This window comes from Punica granatum, chromosome 6 (genome assembly GCF_007655135.1).
Source record: "Punica granatum isolate Tunisia-2019 chromosome 6, ASM765513v2, whole genome shotgun sequence".
Classification (NCBI taxonomy): Eukaryota; Viridiplantae; Streptophyta; class Magnoliopsida; order Myrtales; family Lythraceae; genus Punica; species Punica granatum.
In genome coordinates, this window is record NC_045132.1 from 24,984,798 (window position 1) to 25,002,949 (window position 18,152).

The 18,152-nt window shown below is 38.8% G+C and overlaps 2 protein-coding genes across 2 annotated transcripts; both read right to left on the reverse strand.

The window, feature by feature from the left end:
* Positions 1-3,082: 3,082 nt before the first annotated feature.
* Positions 3,083-6,062, reverse strand: LOC116209844 (zinc finger protein WIP2-like). The gene is made up of 2 exons (XM_031543568.1): positions 5,327-6,062; positions 3,083-3,716 (listed from the first exon to the last, which is right to left on the reverse strand). The coding sequence occupies exons 1-2, from the start codon at positions 5,945-5,947 to the stop codon at positions 3,243-3,245; spliced, it is 1,095 nt and encodes a 364-aa protein (XP_031399428.1). The 5' UTR covers positions 5,948-6,062; the 3' UTR covers positions 3,083-3,242.
* Positions 6,063-11,142: 5,080 nt separating this feature from the next.
* On the reverse strand, positions 11,143-16,212 carry LOC116211597 (outer envelope protein 80, chloroplastic). The gene is made up of 16 exons (XM_031546047.1): positions 15,390-16,212; positions 14,814-14,907; positions 14,494-14,576; positions 14,284-14,381; positions 14,109-14,178; positions 13,813-13,906; positions 13,504-13,585; positions 13,364-13,399; positions 12,878-13,031; positions 12,654-12,794; positions 12,448-12,518; positions 12,268-12,349; positions 12,057-12,172; positions 11,793-11,940; positions 11,629-11,698; positions 11,143-11,455 (listed from the first exon to the last, which is right to left on the reverse strand). Exons 1-16 carry the CDS (start codon positions 16,059-16,061, stop codon positions 11,301-11,303), a joined length of 2,166 nt encoding a protein of 721 aa, XP_031401907.1. The 5' UTR covers positions 16,062-16,212; the 3' UTR covers positions 11,143-11,300.
* Between the last annotated feature and the right edge of the window lie 1,940 nt (positions 16,213-18,152).

Below are 18,152 nucleotides of genomic sequence, written 5' to 3' on the forward strand. Positions count from 1 at the left end.
TCTTTGGGGGTGGGGGGGACAGTTGCTGTTAGGGGACAGTTCCATGTCCTCAAGGGAGTAAAAAGGAAAGAAAGAAAACCAACTGTGCCCTTTGAAATGACATCTCATGGCTCTCCTGATGATCTGATACAATATCTGACCTACACTCCATCCTTTCCTCTCGTGTTTCAATTCTGTCTTCACTAAGATTTTTATTTTATTTTATATAATATATTTATAAATGTGTGTATATATATATATATATGATAAATGCATTCGCACTACGTACAGGTAAAAAAAAGGAAAAAATAAAATAAAAAGGGGGACAGGTGAGGAAAAATAGAAAGAGGGTGAGAGGTGGAGAATAAAGTGAATGAATGGATTTGAAAGTTCTTTGATTGAATTACTATATCGTCCAACGTATAATTGTTATAATTAATTAAAGAGAATATATCATGTAATTTGAGAAATAAAAAGTTTCATAAAAGAGAAGGTTTTGGCTAGTGTATATATATATATATACATATATATGTATATGCAATGTGTGCAATTGGATTGCATTAATTAATCTCGAATTCTGCAATATCAGCTAGCTGTTGTACTATGCAATGATGGGTCTATAGTTGGTTGCCCGTGTACAGTTTCATCTCACCTGTCGTCGCGTGGACCAGCGTACCGGACGTTGTGATAGATTGAATTTTGTTCGAACATGAAGTAGTCTTGGCAAATAAAATTAAAGAACCGTCAACTTCAATATATATGATCTATTTCGTTAATTCTTTTTCTTTTTAGCATCTGGGTAAGTCATCTCGATAGAATAGAAAGAGGTATGAAATAGGGGCGGAGCCAGGATTTTCGTCCAGGGGGCAAAAATGTTATTCGATATAAATAATATATAAATGATTTTTTTCGGGGAGGTAAAATACTAATTTTACATAGTTTTGAGATAAAATTTTAAAGAAATTCAAAGTTTAGGGGGGCAATTGTCCCTGCTAATGAGCTGGCTCCGCCTCTGGTATGAAATCATGACCTGATTGCGATTGGAAAATATCTATGGCGGATATTCATCGATTTTCCCTATGCATTCTCTAGCCACCAAACATGTCATGTACAGGCATGAGATGAGAGGTCATTGTGCATAGTAATAAGAAATGCAGCCATTTGGCCATTGGTCCAATTGGGAGCATGGCCATTAATTTGTGCAGTAACTTCAACAGTGTGACACATATCTTTCTCTCAAATAATATATATACACACCTCACGGTTATATAAATAGATCAAGGTTTATATATATGAAAAAACTAAAAAGCAGATTCAGTTCTTCTCTGTATTGCTATATATGAAACAAATATATAATAAACTGAGAAAATTAAATGATCAATCATTTGATAAAAAGGATAACTAATTCTATATAGGATTTACATGAGTCCCTATTATTCTATGTGTGTGTATGTGTATGGGCTGCATATTAATGATATTTGATATAGTTTATATTCTGAATGTGAAAATTATACATAGCATATGGCACTCGCGCCATCAATATCTATAGGGTATCCCCTTGCAGGACAAAAGGCCACTCTTTTTCTCTATAAATAAATATATATATATGTATATACATATATATGTCCATTTAACTCTTTGGTAGTAGCTTTTTTTCGTGGGAGGATCTTATTGCCTGATCTCTGCCGGTTTCCCTTTTGTCAATATATATATGTTTATATATTTCAGTTTTATATAATATATAGGTCCTACCAACGTGACTTGATTCAAATAATTTGGAACCTATTTCGCTTAAATAAGATATCAAATTCGAGTCTTTGTGAATGCATAAAATCAACTCTTGGAGAGTTTTACCCCTAAGTGGGCCGACTCGACTCGACTGAATTAGTCGGAGTCCAATTGAGTTTTTGAATACCAAAATTCACATTGAAAATAATACTGGCCCTAAAAATAGAAATATACATAAACTAATTAATTATCCATGTAAAAGGGAAAAGAAAAAGAAAGAAAGAAAAAGCTTGATTGTCTTTAGTTAATCCCAAAATCCAATTAGGCTTTTAGACATTTTATAATAATTTATAATTACGTTATGTGCAATGGGTCCAAAGAATCTTGTTGAAACTTGAACTGGCAAAAAGCAATTAATAATTTGCAGCGGTATGCAATGATTTTGACAAAAGAAAAAGGGAAAAAAAAAGAAAAAAAAACTATCCCACTTGAAATTAACTAATTAAGAAAAAGAAGTAAAAACTACAGTGAATAGTAAAAACAACATGTTGATTAAGGTTTATGACCCGTTCCAATTTGTCATGGCGCTACTGCTTTTATACATTAAATGAAAAGAAATCCCTTGGCAAATACAACAAGAACTACCAAGTCAATTAGGTCTAAGTTAGTAGGCTCGAGGTAGGCCGATTAACTTTACTAGTTGAGCCGATGTTATTCCCGAATTAAGTTTGTTTCAAAGCCAAAGCTTGTTATACACACGAACACTAATTTAATCATTTATTTCTACCCGAATTTTTTTTCTTGTGATACTTGTACGCGAACTTATATTTGTAGAAAACAGTTCAACTTTCAGATATTCATATATCTTATAATTTGCTAATTATTAGATAATAAAAAGAACCAGACAACTCCTACCGGGGGGGAAGAACAAGACAACATTAATTTTTTCGAAAAGAACTTCCTTATAAACCTTGGAAGAGAAATTAATCACCAAAAAAGCAAATGTAACAACCAATGTGACTTGATTCAAGCAGTTCGAGATTTGTTCCGCTCAAGTAAGATCTCGAGTTTGAATCATTGTGAATACAGAAAATTCACGCTCGGAAAGTTTTATCCTTTAGTGGGCCTACCTAGCTCGACTGAATTAATCGAATTCTAATTAAATTTCCGAATACTATGATTCATAAAAAAAGAGCAAATGAAACATATTACTATGCATAGAGCATCAATTTAGGATGACAGATCTAATCAAGAGCTTTTGCTTCAATTAAAACACCGACTAATTCAAAAGAAGGGAGGGACTGGCTCGTAAGCTGGTAAAATCTTGCCTATATATCGGTGTCCATGTTCCACGCATTAAGGATCGGCTGTCACATACTTTCGAATAGCATGGACTTTTTATTGCTTATACACCAAGTTTAGGCAGGTTGCAGCAGGGATATATATGTAAAGATCGAGCCCTCGGATCGTATTAACTGAAAGCTGGAAATTCAAAAGGAAACCTCAAAAACCCTAGAAAGCTAGCTAACTTGATATCACTTGGAGCTGGCGGACTCACAATTACAGCAATTAATATCCTGCTGATCGATCTCCGAAGCGGGCTCGTCCTCCTCAAACAAGCAGCACTCGGCATCGTCGATCCCAATTGCCTTGTGGCCGCTCCCGAAGGCCCTGATGTGGTCCTTGAGGGACCTCTTGTGCTTGAAGTCAGACCCACATGAGCAGTACCAGAGCCTCCCGCAGTTCTTCTCGTGGGTCCGCCAGTCCCCTCTCACCGCGAAGGCCTTCCCGCACTTGCGGCAGGAGAATGGCTTGATCCCGTGCTTCCTCTTGTAGTGCGTCTGCAGGGTCCGGAAATCCTTGAGCGGCCTCGCCCTCGGGTGGTCGATGTTGTTCTTGCACCCGGGGGCGCAGCAGTAGCACGGGAGCCTCAGCATTGCCGTAGGCTGGGTCCCTCGCAGGGACTCCGGGCCCCTCCTGTACTGCGACCCATGGCCCCACATGTGCATCTGCAATGATACAAGTGAAACATTGATAACAATGATTCTCATGACTGAAGGTCATACATACAACATTGTCAAATCGCATGTACTAATAGTATCCGTCCCGGCATTTCACAACACAACTGATTAAACCTATGACCTTCAGAACATACGGCAAAAGTTCCCAAATAATAGTACATGTCACAAAAGGGAAAAAAAAATCCCAATAATTTGAGAACAACCAAGAGTAAATTAACACTACACCTTCAGGTCGAAAAACGTACATAATTTAAAACATATTTGGTTCCGGAATGCAATTCCAAGAAGAAATTTTCACACCTAGCTGGCTAAACAGAAACATAAATATATTGATTATTGTTCATATGTCAAATGTTCATTGATAATTTACAATGCGCATGACATATATCAGCTTGGACGAGCGTGAGTAATGCCATATATTGACTGATCTATTTACATCAATAAATAGGGTCCCATGTCCTAGAAAAACATTGACCAAAATATAATGTCAGCCAAGATTCAAACTTTTCATTTTTTTTTTCACCTGAGAGGTTGGTTTTTTCCCCTTTCTTCTGCTCTTTGAACATAATTATTTAGTCAGAGATTGATCGGAAAGAAGAGTAAAGTGAGTTATTGGTGTTGGTGAAAATCGAATTTATGAATGAATCTAATTCTCCACCGAGACATCATCAAACACGTAACTGTGTGTGTTCGTGGGAAAGTTCTCATCAATCATCATCATCATTCAAAAAGGGGGGGGGGGGACACAAACCTCAAGAACATACAAAAAGGCATAATGACTGACTGAGAGAGAGTGTTGTTCAATCACATAAAGAAAAGACCCCTCTGATCATATTCCTTTGTGTTGGGCCATCCAAATGTACATATGCATGTATCTCTCTATGTATTGATTGTGCAGAAGAATATCATCGTAAAGATTTGTTCTTATATATTATTTTTTTATATAATAATACATCTGAAAAATCCCCCAAATATACTCATTCATGCAAAAGGTATATATAGTGTGTGGGCTCTTCCTTTTCTTTTTTTCCCTTTATTTTTGTTCATCTATCCTTTGGTTTGAATAAAAAGATGAGATGGCAGGGTAAATTCATAGAAGTGAATCCAAAAAATCTTCAGGGAAAAAAATGTGAAATATATATAGAGTGGGAAAATGGAAAAGGAAGTAGGACCCTAAAAGTGAGATTCTTGAAATGGAGGTAACTAACCAAAAGAAGGTCAGTGAGGAAAGGAGATAGGGTGGATTCCTCTTGTTTGCATAGTCAAATATGGGAAGAAAGGATATGCAAGAACGCTCTTGAGGGAAAATATATATATATATATATATATACATACATATATATTTATGCATAGAATTATATATAAAACAATGGATATACTCTAAACTCAGGTCTTCAATTTACAATAGTTAAACACTAATGACTGATGGCGCCCAAAGAGGAAGATATTGAAATGGGAAACCCTAATTATTCTCTGGGTAATGAAACCGTTAAAATCAATCAGCCAGAAATTGTGTAATAAGACAGGATTATGAACTGACGACTGGCTTTTACTTTCTTAAATTTTTAAGGTTAATTAGGGAAGACATATATACACACCTGCATGTTGTTGTATCTATTGAAGGTCTTGAAGCAAAGAGGGCAAGAGAACTGAGTTGGGCCGATCAGAATCTGGGCAGGAGTTGGTATCCAATACTGGCCCTTGTTGAGCCTATTACTACTATGATCTTCCTTGTCCGATGCAGCCTCCACGGAATTGTTAGAGATCGAATTGCCGTATCGGCAATGCGAGGGGCTGGAAGTGGAACTAGGGCTCGGAAGCCCCAAGTGGAGGGCAACTGTGACTTGAGCTCCATCTTCATCATCGTTATCATCAACTTCCATCGGGACCTGGCCTTCTCTCTTACGGTCATCATCGTGCCTCGTGGGGCTTAAGCTGAGCAGTGGGAGGGCTTCCTTCAGGGGTGGAGAGGAAGGTGGTGGCGGCGGCGGTGGTGAGGGAGTGAAGTCGTTGTTGGTGTTGAAATTGGTAAAAGGAGTGGTGGAGGCAGCAGTGATATTGTTGTTGTGGAAATTGTGGCCATGGAGAGAGTATGCGTATTGACCAGAAGAAGAGGAGGAAGAAGGGGAAGAAGAGAAGTGGTGATGGTTGAAGTTGATCCAATATGCATCATTGATCAAGTAATTACTAGAGGATGAATAGCAGTAAGGATCAGTCATGATGCTAAAGTTGTGGGAAGGAGAAAGTGGGAGAGGAGAGAAAACAACCCTTTGGATTAGAATGGGATGGGAAAATTATTTGAGAGAGAGAGAGAGAGAGAGAGAGAGAGAGAGAGAGAGAAGATTAAAGGTGACCAAAAGTTTACAAGGTGAAGACTCATTAAAGGGAGGGGGGAGGGGGGAGGGGTGAGGGTTGGGTGGCTCCCACATGGTCCCATGGCGCAATAATCTAGACGGACTCGAAATAGGAGACAAATACAGAAGACGGGTTAAAAGAATTCGGTCAAACTGTATCAGTGATAAAATGTGATATTAAGAATTACTCTTACCAGTAAACAATTATACGCACCTCTTTAATCTTTGACAATAAAACCCGTTGTTGTTGATACCTTCTTCTCGGTTCATTCCTCTCCTTCTTTCATAATCCGAGCTCGGAGAAAGAAGAGATAAGAGGGTCCTATGGAGAATGTCGTTAGAAATCCATAATAGACTCCGACCATAACGACCGAATTGATTATCTTCATGCATAAGGATACTAGATTACCTAGTATAAAAGATTTCAAAATCATCACAAACCTCCACTTGGCACCAATTATATGCTACACAATATCTTATTTTGTGATCACAGCCAAGCACAAACAAGGTCCAGGCTCTTTAGTTTTGATTACTTTCTTCATTTGTAAGGATTTGAGTTAGATTTGGATATTGTTCCTAGTCAAGTCTTTGGTGTTTTTGTGAAGGAAAAAGAAAAGGAGGCTTGAAAGGGTGAATTAAAAGCAAGAAAATCAAAAGGGTTTTGATTAAAAGAAAAGCTTGCATAAAGCCTAGTAGAGCTATAGACGAGATATCACTTGTGAGGTGGAGGTGTGACTAAACAATGCAGAAAATTTCTCTAAAAGGAGACTAATCGAAGGATCATATCATTCATTCACCTCTCACATGGGAGAACATTTTCTTCATGAATTATTTTCCGAGCAAAAAAAAACAGAAAGAACATTTTCTTCATATTTTTTTTTTTTGGTTTACAAGGGAGTTCTTGAGCCTAACTAGGTTATACAAAAAGCTCCACCGATGAAAACTGTAGTCGAAATCTCTTGATTGTACGCGAGGACATGATTCATACAACATTACTCTAGTAATTACAAAAATTAATTTGGGTGTTTTGAAACACGAGAAATAATTGGGATGAGAAGGGGTTAATCTTATTGGGAATTGTGAGAGAAGAGAGGAGGAGAGAAGAAACTACTCGCAAACACTATGGCTATTGAACCGCGTGAAGGGAGAGTAATATCAATTTGTGCAACCAAACGTGAGGACAAAAGCCAGAGTTAATCGCACCAATCAGAGTAGGATTTGAGAGGGAATGTGAAATGTATAGGAAGCCTCCAAATTGGACGACAAGATCTGTAATCGAGTCTCAGCCTCGAAGCTTGTCTCCCCCCATATACATAGCTGTGCATTATTAATACATATCAGCCCCTCGTGTCGGTCGGGAAAAACCTAAAATAAACTAAAACTCTTGTCCCATATATATAAATACGAAGCCAAGTCTCAAACTCATGAATAATACCTCAATGTAAGTGATATTTCAGATAGGCTTTGAATCATTTTTACGAACCCGTGGAGACGTTTATGGATAATATGGTGTCTGTTCAAAAGGGCAAGATCTCTCTGCTTAGTGAGTGTGCCTTGGTATATTGAATGATATGACATAAATATTGGGAAGCACATATAGTTTCTAGTGCAAAACCCGACATTCACTTTGGTGGGCAGGCCCTTGTCTCCATTTCCATTTTTGGGGAGAGAGCAATTACGATATCATCGGTGTTTGTTTTACAACATGAACTGATCACATATACGAGTTTTGGTTTGGATCCCGTATAATATAATATTCGATAGGTATAGCTGAGATCGATTCGTTATGATATGCGTGCCGTACCGTCTAATTACTTGTCGGGACAAGCATCCTAGATCAGTTGGATATAGAATTAAGTAATTATGCTTGTTCGAGAGAGAGAGAAGCTTCTCGCATAATGTATCGACGCAATTAGTTAGGAAGCTTCAGTTAAAGTGGTGAAAAAGGCAGCTAGGAGGGAAACATATATATAGCCGTACTGTGTCTAATCAATTGCTAAAGGGAACGTGAATCCACAGGCTGTGATGGATTGGAATGCCGACGGTAGCCGTTGCTCCTGTTTAAATTTTTTCGACATTTTCTGTGAGATTTTGTATACAGTCACTTTTAACGTTTGAGAGAATTTATCATTTTCATCCTCTATTTAACTTTAATAACTAAGCTTTAATCAAATTGTTTCTCACTTATATAGTTATATGTCAATGATTGCTTTGTCTGATATATTTTCTCATAACTGATCGCTTCCGTTTCCCTTAATTGATTTGCTTTTGCTTCCACCGGCACGAAAGATTTCCACTTTGACAAAAAGAAGAGTGAAAAATGGGGTAAAAGTTACATTTAAATGGGGCCCGGCCGACCCCTTTTGCAACGTGAGGAAAAATAAACATTGATGAGAGATTGCGTTGGCATGATCCGACTTTGGACTGTGAATTTGAACGATCGATAGAACATGCATCGACCAAATAGTATGTCGAATAAACAAATAAAACGTAGATACTCTTTCCTTTATAAATGTTGAAGCTGACTTGTGAAAATGAACCATATATATGCATACATAAAATGCGCACACACTTTCACCAAAAAAAAAAATGCGCACTCACATTTTTGTATATAAATATCTAACTGACAAAAAATTAGAAAGAAAAAAATTTATTTAGTGAGGAAAACTCTTGAGTATCTCTCTCTCTCTCTCTCTCTCTATATATATATATATATATATTTACTCTTTTAGTTTTAGGGATTGGGAAATTGCAACTCATTCGTTTGGAATTATTCGATAAATTTAGGCGTCAAAGGGACAAAATTATGCAAACGCAGGCACATACAAATTATCTTGTCTGGCACTTTAATTATAGGACATCTATAGTTGAAATTCAACATATTTCTAGAGTTTGACGAGAGCCTTTTTTTTTTTTAAATGTGAAACAGAAAAAAGTTTCTAAAATGATAAAACCAAGCAATACAATAGAGAGAAGAGTCGTTTGTAACAAGTTACAACAATAAGAATATATTACAATGGCCTCTCGTTTGGTGCATTGCGTTTTTTTTTTCCGATAAGATAATGAGAATTCATTCCACAACAAATGACAAGTACAAGAAAGAAAATGTTCGAGAGAAAATTATAAGAGTAGGAAGATCAGTAGATCCATCCGAACTACTACAAAAGAAAATAAAAAGTGATAAACATATCAAATAAAAAAACAATACAATTGTAGAAATTCTTCCAATACTTAAATCTTATTCTGGACCTCTCGACCTCCTCCAATGTTTCCACCGGTACATTGTGGTTTTTTGCATTTACTAATGTTCTTAACATATCTAATGGAATTGGCCAAAAAAAAAAAGAAATAAAAAAATCTGAATATTCTCGATGATGGTATGTCTCGACTTAATTCTTTTAGAGCCTAATTATGATATTTCGGGTTTATATATATATCATCATCACAGGAACTGGTAGAATGTCAAAAGACCAGTTTAGGGCAACGGATAATAATGTCTCCCTCCAAAGGGACAAGAGACATGCATTTGCATTGCATTGCATGCAAGAATTTTATGAAACTTAACCTAACCAATTAATTACGACATATGCATATATATATATATATATACACAAACACACACACACATGCACACACTCCCAAGAATTAGTTCTTGAATTTGACTGTTGTTGGGATGGGAGAGTTGGAGTTGGTGGCAGCTAATTAAATAAATAAATTGATTAATTGATTAGAGGAAAGTAGCCATAATATTATTAATTGAAATAAGTAAATTATTAAATTACAAGGAAATATGGGAACACGCACGTGTGCTGTATGAGTAAAAGTCCAATAGTTAATTTGCATTGCAGTATCTTGTCGTCCATAATGTTTTGTTGCTTCAATTCGCAACATTTACCTCTGAATCCTAAAACATATACAAAAACACAAAATCCCAACTCCATCTCTTCGATCGCAGCCTTTTTGGATCAATGCTTTCAGATTGGAGGAGATCGATCGCGGCTGCAATATCCATACCATCCAAGATCAGTACATAGTTAAATCCTTTTCCTCCATGCATACATATTAATATTTACTATCGATGTGTCATCCATATTATAATCTCGAAGTAATATAAGTTAAGATCTGTAACCTTTGACTCGTGACTCTGCACTATGGGGTCCATTGCAACAGGCTGAAATGGTCGGCCTTATCGTGCCAACAATTCTTTACCTAACTTTGGCTGGCATATGCGTACGAGTGGGATAGGCCAAGGCTGAGGTGGCTGGCGTTCGGAAGAGGACTCGTTCCGAGCCTGGTCCTCATGAAGACGGCATCTCGTGATTTCAAAAAGTAGAAACCAAAAAGAGTACACAATGAACGAATCGGTAATGTATGTCAAAGTTTGTAAGTTGATTGATGATTGATGCAGTGTTGCCGCGGTCCTTGGCTTTCCAGACTGGACCGATCGCGGCTGCAGCCAGAGCAAAAGCACAGAATCATACAATTCGCTCCGGTCGGGGCGGGGCCATGTTTTACGGGTAAACAGAGTGGGGACAAATGATTACAAAAGGAGGCACTGTACACATAAATGCACAGACGTCACACGCACACTCTCTTTGTTTGGGTGGAAGTCGTAATCTCTGTGAGTTCCATATGGGGATGGGGATGGGGATGGGGATGGGGATGGCCATTGCCAATATTCATTCAATGCTCTCTTGCACTTACTACTGAGTCTTCAAAATTTTCAGCCCAAACCCTAAAAAGACGAACCAAAGCAATATGGGAGGACAACAATCTGTGGGCCTCTCTCTCTCTCTCTCTCTCTCTCTCTCTCTCGGGCTTCCATGTCAAGTAGCTTTCACACCCCCACATGCCCATGTTCTCTCATCCCAGGGTCTGCACCTCATTATACTCTTCCCACATCCCATATTAAAAGCCCGATCCCTGAATCCTCTGTAGTTCGGTGCAGTTCGAGTAATTCAAAGACGATGCTACGGACTGATAGCGTCGACCGTCCATAATGCTCAACTGTAGATCATAAAGAACTACACCGAACTACAGCGGATCCGACTCTCAACAGAGGGGGTAAAGTGGGAGTTGTATTCTCATTACTAGTCCACAAAAAATTAATATATATATATATATATATATATAAAGAAAAAATCAGATAATATGACCAGAACCACCACCGGAACAACAAAAAAGAATCAGTTTATCCAAGTATATTGTTGCAGAGAAACTAGTTCCGATGCCCGACTCCAAAATGGAACCTGCCAGCTTGCCTGTCGTTGAATGCATACTCGAGGCGCAGAGGACCCAGAGGCGAGTCGACCCGGATCCCAAGCCCGTAACCGTATCCACTACCTGGCTTCAGCCTTGCTCCCGCAGGATCACCTGACAAAATGAATTGGATAAGCTTGAGTATGGGTGCCCGTAAGAACCATGGTAATTGGGTAACATTTGCATCTTATACTTTCGGATGGGCAGTTTATAAGAATTCCCTTCTTTTCTAGATTCATAAATGGGCAACTGTTTCGCGTGTTCAAGGAAGGGAAGCAGGAGTTTACCCGGTACTGTGGGACCTGATCCTAGATCACTTCCATAGTCTGCAAAAATAGCTCCATCGACTGGTCCCAACTGCAAAGGTAAGAGCAGGCCGGTGAGCAAACAGGGAAATCGAGAAATCTAGAAAGAATTTGGTGACGAATAATAAATGTCAGCAACAACCCACCAGGGGGAATGATATTTCTCCAGAACCCACAACATACGAGCGACCAGAGCCCACGGCACCTTCTTCATAACCTCTTACACTATTGGTTCCGCCGATGGCAAATGCTTCATGAGGAGAGAAATTGCCCACCACATGACCACCGGCCAAACTAGAAAGCAATACAAAGTGACAATTAAAATGATCCTTACTAAGATACAAAACTGAAAGCAAGAAGCTAAGAGACAACTTCTCATTCGCAAATGAAGAGATGGAGTAGGAGTATACCTTACGAGAAAACGAGCAGGGCCGATTTCTATGCCCTTCCGAGCACGGGTACTGACCCTGTTGAAGAACAGCCACTCAGGCAAAATAGGGAGTCCTTGTTCCATGTTAAACACGAACTGGAGAGAGGGCAGAGAGTAGTTAAAGTGCGGCTAAAATAACTACAGGCAACCGGCTGATGAAAATGCTTCTAAAGATGGTGTGGTTAACCCACCAATGAAGACCCAAGGTCCCCTGAGCCGGTAGTATAGACAGTCTCGAGCTTAGCTAGAAATGTATCATCATATGGATTGCCACTAAACAACAGAGAAAAGATAGAAGATCAGCCTATTTTGGTTTTCAACAACAATTGCTCGACCAAATATGAAGTGCGTCAGCCTATACAAATGCATACCTTGCTGTAAGAGGGCTACTGTAAAAATCCTTTATAACCGGATTTCCTTTTTCATCACGAGCCCCAGCATGCTGCAGTAGCGAAAACAAGAGTCTACTAAAACACATAAATGGGATATAATATAGCGGAAAATAAATCTTAAAACTCCAGATGATCACGAACAAAGCATTGAAGCAAGCGATGAGAAATGAAGAATTGGAATCCACCTGGAAAACAATCCCGGCTGTTCCCCTCCACCTTGGCCTGATTGGACGACTGAATTCCATGCCAGCTGTGACCCTTCCAATGGTCAAGCTGCTATCATCAGGTTGATTACCATGAACAAGTGACCCTGGTGTTGTTGAATTCTAATCCAAACAGAGCACGTATTAGTGAAAAAACTCATCTTTTGATCACTATCACAAAGGAAAAACTGACTACCCAAGATTACCTGAACCATAATTGTCCGGGATGTCCGCTTATCGTCTCCTTCAATCCATGGATCCGTGTAGTTTATGCGGAATATTGAATCTATCTGACCCCTCTCTAAAGAGATATTGAGTTTTTGGTTTCTTCCAAAAACATTTCTATGTGAATATGCAAAGCTGCAGCAGAGATGAAAATAGCAGTCAGTAAGCTACAAAAGCATGCAATAAATCAGAAACATCTGAATCGGACCAGAAAAATTTCAGAGATTTTCTCATGTATCAATATATGATAGTAAAATTTATGATTTATGGTGGAACAGAAGCTTGCTTTTGTCAGAAAAGGTTTTCTTCAAGAGCTATATAACAGCATGCGACTAATAATAGTCAAGGAATCATATAGGGAAGAATGGATGAGCAGCGCTAGGAGACCCAACAGAGATGAGAGACAAAGACAAATCAATTAATAGAACATTTAACAGAACCAGTCAGAAAGCAGTCTTTAACATTACCTCCCAATCAGTCCTGATAGAGGTCCACTAGTGATCCTACAATTAAAAGAACCAAAAAGGTAGTTATTGTCTATGATATTCACCAAAAAGCTGATTCCATCATTAAAAGAATTCTCAAACAGAAAATGATAGAACCTCACCCGCTTGATATGCCACCACCAGCAGAAAAGCCTCCACTTTTACGTTCGACAACATTCATCACAAGATCAACCTTGCCCGTGTCTGTTTAATAAAATGCAGACTTTCAGTCATATGTGACAGGAGAAACAGATGAAAATATCAGCGATGAACTTATGTGAAGTTTTATGACAATACTAAGTCAAATGCAGAAATAATACATCTTGTGGAGTCCTATGACAATCATTTAATCTTGAAGAAAATTTGTGAGCTTCATCGTGCGAAAAGTGGCAAATATATCGATCAGATCAATCAGATATTACTGCAATCACCTCCAGCAGGCTGGGGAATAATGCTGACATCTTCCATAATCCCCATGGCCAATACCATCTCCACGTCTCTTTTCCCTTGGAGCATACTATATACCTGCAAACACATTGTTAAAAATCCAGTAAACCATTAACTGAAGTATGAACTATTGATTAACACAGCAAATTTTAACCAGAAAAAAAAAACCACATCTCTGAAGTGATTTAAGCAGAACAAGGCACATGTCAAGCCAGTTAATCATACAGGGATATATGTAGCACAATAATGAGCAAGCTCAGTTTGCCAATATGATGAGTACCTGCCCCTTCTTAGTGGTGAGTTGTCTCAAAATAGTTTCGGGTTTTGTCTTCCCAGTTGTTGGCTCACCACTGAAAGATCAAAACTCTCTAGTCACAATCTGTTCAGTATACAATGACATAGAAAGAAAGTGGAACTATAGGCGTATGCCCTTTTAAGTGAAGGCAGGTTCTCACGTCTTACGGTCCAAAAATCGTACAGATATGTTATTGACCTGGGCTTCCGCAACATGCAACTTTAAAATTCCCCCAGAAAGAATCTCAATATCTGAAACCTAAAAGAAGAGAAATGGATGAAAGCTGCAATCAAATTATCGGAGGCTTAAAACCATAGAACCATGTACATGATCTGATAATAAAACGATGCAAGCAAGAACAGGAACCAACCAAGCCAAAAAGACCACGTTCCATATACCAACCGTTGATTGAGTTTATTACTTCATCCAGTCTCCTGATATTGACCACTTTTCCTGCACGACTTGACACCAAAATCAAAACAATGAAGGTTTCACATAACAAGGACTCATCATCCAGGACTGAGGAACCTTACAGTTTCATCCAAACACATAACAACTCAAAGCAATTATAATTTGATTAATCTGCAATAGAAAACGTACCATCCAGGACTGAGGAACCTTACAGTTTCATCCAAACACATAACAACTCAAAACAATTATAATTTGATTAATCTGCAATAGAAAACCTACCATATCCATCCCGGAAAGCATCCTCAAGAAACTTTGCTGGAAGAACATTTGCTCCTTCACATACTAACCCCTGGAACTCCTGGTTTGGTTCTACCTTATGACATGACAAAGCATTTTTAAAAAATCGATTCACACCAAAGAAACAAGCAACCCTCGTATAGGCAATATAATGTAATGACTCCCCAATGGTCATTCAGGTGCTATCTGTTGCAATCTCATTTGCATCATCAAACCTTCTTCCATCTTATTATTTCAGGAGAAATCTCGATCCCTGTTCAATCTATTGAATTTCTTCTTACCCTCTATTCATGACATGCTTCTTTAGGTCGGGCTAGAGAACATTCCTTCAAGTTAACTTCCAGCTTATGTTAGACTAGCATTTGGTCGGGCATCGCAAAACCCATTACTAAACTCTCCATTCAGGACAAAGGGACACGCATATATAAGGGCCAAATAATCCAGGCCGAAATTCTACTTCATCAAGCCATCAAAAGGTGAGATTTCTATAAGCTACCCCAGTTCAGTTTCAATCCAACGTAAATGGAAACTTATTAAGGGTTGGGACAACAAGAGCACCTGAAACACCAGCCTAATCCCATCTCGGGTGTCCACGGCGACGGGCATGCAAGAGCAAAAGTAGCCACTGTCAATGATCCGGTGAACATCCTCCTGAACTTCCCGCACAGTGAGAGCGGAGTTGGCCCGGCACGCTCTAAGCGCCTGCAATGCCTCCATTTCCAAGTCCTTCCTCTCAAGTTCCTCTCCATCCTTATTCCTCACCAGCACCTCGCTGATCAACACCCTCTCCTCCTCGTGCCTACCCACTGAGTGCCCCTTCCGCGTCTCGGTATCAGACTGAACCAATTCTCCCGGCCGGCCAGCTGAGCTCTCCTTCTGCGGCTCGGACGGAGCTGAGCCCTCCAGCTGCTGAATCAGCGACAGTGAGGCGGAGCATAAAAGGCGTGACTTGTGCGGTCTTGACTCGGAACGAGCTGACTCCCAGGGACGAGGGAGAAAAAGAGACAGTGAGCTCAACAGCGGCAGCTTCGGGCCGAACTGGCGTGCGTCTGGAGGGGTCTGGAGCGAGTGGATGAGCTGTGCCAGCGACTGGGTTGTCCTGGAGAAGTGAGACGTTAGAGTTTTCGACCAGGAGGCGGGATTGAACATAGGAGACGGAGCTCGGTGGGCTGATGACTGTGGGACTTTGACAGAAGATGATGTGAAGCGAACGCCGTCATTCCTGGGCATCGTCGTCGGCGGGGGAGCTCCGAGCTGGAGAATGGTAGGAATGGAGGGGAATTTTGAAATAGCCAGGCTATATAGCTCGAGCTCAGACTAGGGTTCAGGGATGGTAGAAGAAAAAGAAGAAGAAGAAGAGAGCGGAGAAGATGGCCGCTGTCAGAGTCAGACGTCAGAGCTCGCGGCCGATGGCCTTGGAGTCGGGTCGGGTACGGATTCTGTTCATGGGGCATCCAACTTACGGATCGATCGTATGGGCTTAAACGGCCCAAAGCCCACGAGTAGGGACAAATATTCCATTGACCTGTGGTTTATGGGCCTAAAATAAAAATATATTTGCTCTTGTTTTTTGACAAATTTTATAAATTGAAGAATATAAAGGAAGAGGATGGCCCAAAAAGAAAATTAATTAAAGGAGGAGGAGATAAAATCGTACATGGTGGCCCGAAGGTCGAACCACGGGGTAAAGAATATTGACAATATATATAGAATAACTAAAATCAGGAAACATGGAATCTAAAGATACAGCTAATACAATAAATGGAAAATAAAAAGGAGCGACAAATTATTAAGAGTTAATTTTACACGGAAAAATAGAATAAAAAAGTATGTGTTTATAAGATATCGGGTTTCATAATTTATCGGCTCGAATTTTTGAATTGAAAATTGGCACAATCATTTATAGGCCCACTGGATATTTTATATAATATCAGAGCGGATTAAATTTTCATACAGGTTTATAAGAGATTGGGTTTCACAACCTACCAGCTCGAACTTTTGGGTTGAAGATGAGCCCAATAACTTATATGTTCATGGATATTTTACACAACTCGTATATTTTTTCGATTACAAAAAAAGGCTCGTGAATTTAATATAAAAAATAGAAAAACCTAATAAAGGAATATGGATAATTTCGTTAGGAAAATCGAATATGAAATCTCTAGATAATAATGCAAGATAAGTGTCGTCACATTATATTTCTTCTTATTACTTTGTTAAATGATATTGACGTATCTTGTTTTAATGGTATTATTGCCATTATAGTCTTTATCGATGTTTCTTTGATCAGGCACCATCAGAGGCATGTTATCCACCACACCAGTGTAAATAAGTTAAGGTGTAATTTATGTTCTTGACATGTTTGTGAGTTATCTAGATCCATATACGTAAGGCACTTCAATCATCGAAACGCTTTTCTTCGGCACATGGCCGTCCTTCAAGTGCAGAGCACATCGTGTAAATAGCCTTTTAAGAAAAGTCGCACGCACATCAAAAGTTCACTCGAGGAAAGGCCGAATCTCTCGAAAACATCGATGCTTTTCGAAAGTATGGTGCGACTTGTACCATTCGCGCGGGCGACGGGCACTGGCAAGGACGTCTATGCAATTCATTGAAGAAGTAAAAGGAGGTTAATAATAATGGAGGTGAGGGACGCGAAGTAATTGGTCCATGGTACCATGATAGCTCATTTGATTAGATACGTCCAAGCCAGAGGAGGTCGTACCAAAGTTGGTAAAAGGGTGAGGAAATGGAATAATGGGTCCGCATAGTGGATGTGGAAGAAGATCAAAGCTGGTAAAGTTGACACGGACCACTTTGGAAATGTAAGAGCAAGAGGACAAAATAATGAATCCATTATCTCCCTAAGAACGTAGATCCAGATCATAACAAGTTTCTACTGCCATCTCGAGACAGAATGTTGCCATGAGATCACCGATCATAATTCTATTGAAGGCATTTATATTTATATTTATTTATATAATAATAACAAAGTCCTCAATTGACGTGTTATGCAGCCACGCATTTAAAAATTTAAACCGTGCTCTTTCGTGCTACCATATCATCATTATTTATACTAACAAAATTTTTGTATAGTTATTAAGGAATATTTCATACAGATTATTTTATATATTCATAATTTTTTTTGACGTTCATATTTTCTTATTTAACATTAAGTGAATGTACAGTGCAACATACTATATATATATATATATATATATATATATATATATATATGGATGTCGGTTGATGTTATATTGGAATATTTTAATGAATAGGAAAGGAATTTTCATACTCAATTGTTGTAGAAATATTTTGTAT

Coding starts and splice junctions, on each gene's coding strand:
- LOC116209844 (XM_031543568.1), bottom strand. CDS start 5,947: ATGACTGATCCTTACTGCTATTCATCCTCTAGTAATTACTTGATCAAT. Junction 3,717..5,326: donor ATAGATACAACAACATGCAG/GTGTGTATATAT, acceptor GTATCATTGCAG/ATGCACATGTGGGGCCATGG.
- LOC116211597 (XM_031546047.1), bottom strand. CDS start 16,061: ATGCCCAGGAATGACGGCGTTCGCTTCACATCATCTTCTGTCAAAGTC. Junction 12,173..12,267: donor GGGACCTTGGGTCTTCATTG/GTGGGTTAACCA, acceptor CCCTCTCTCCAG/TTCGTGTTTAACATGGAACA. Junction 11,941..12,056: donor CCTGCTCGTTTTCTCGTAAG/GTATACTCCTAC, acceptor ATTGCTTTCTAG/TTTGGCCGGTGGTCATGTGG.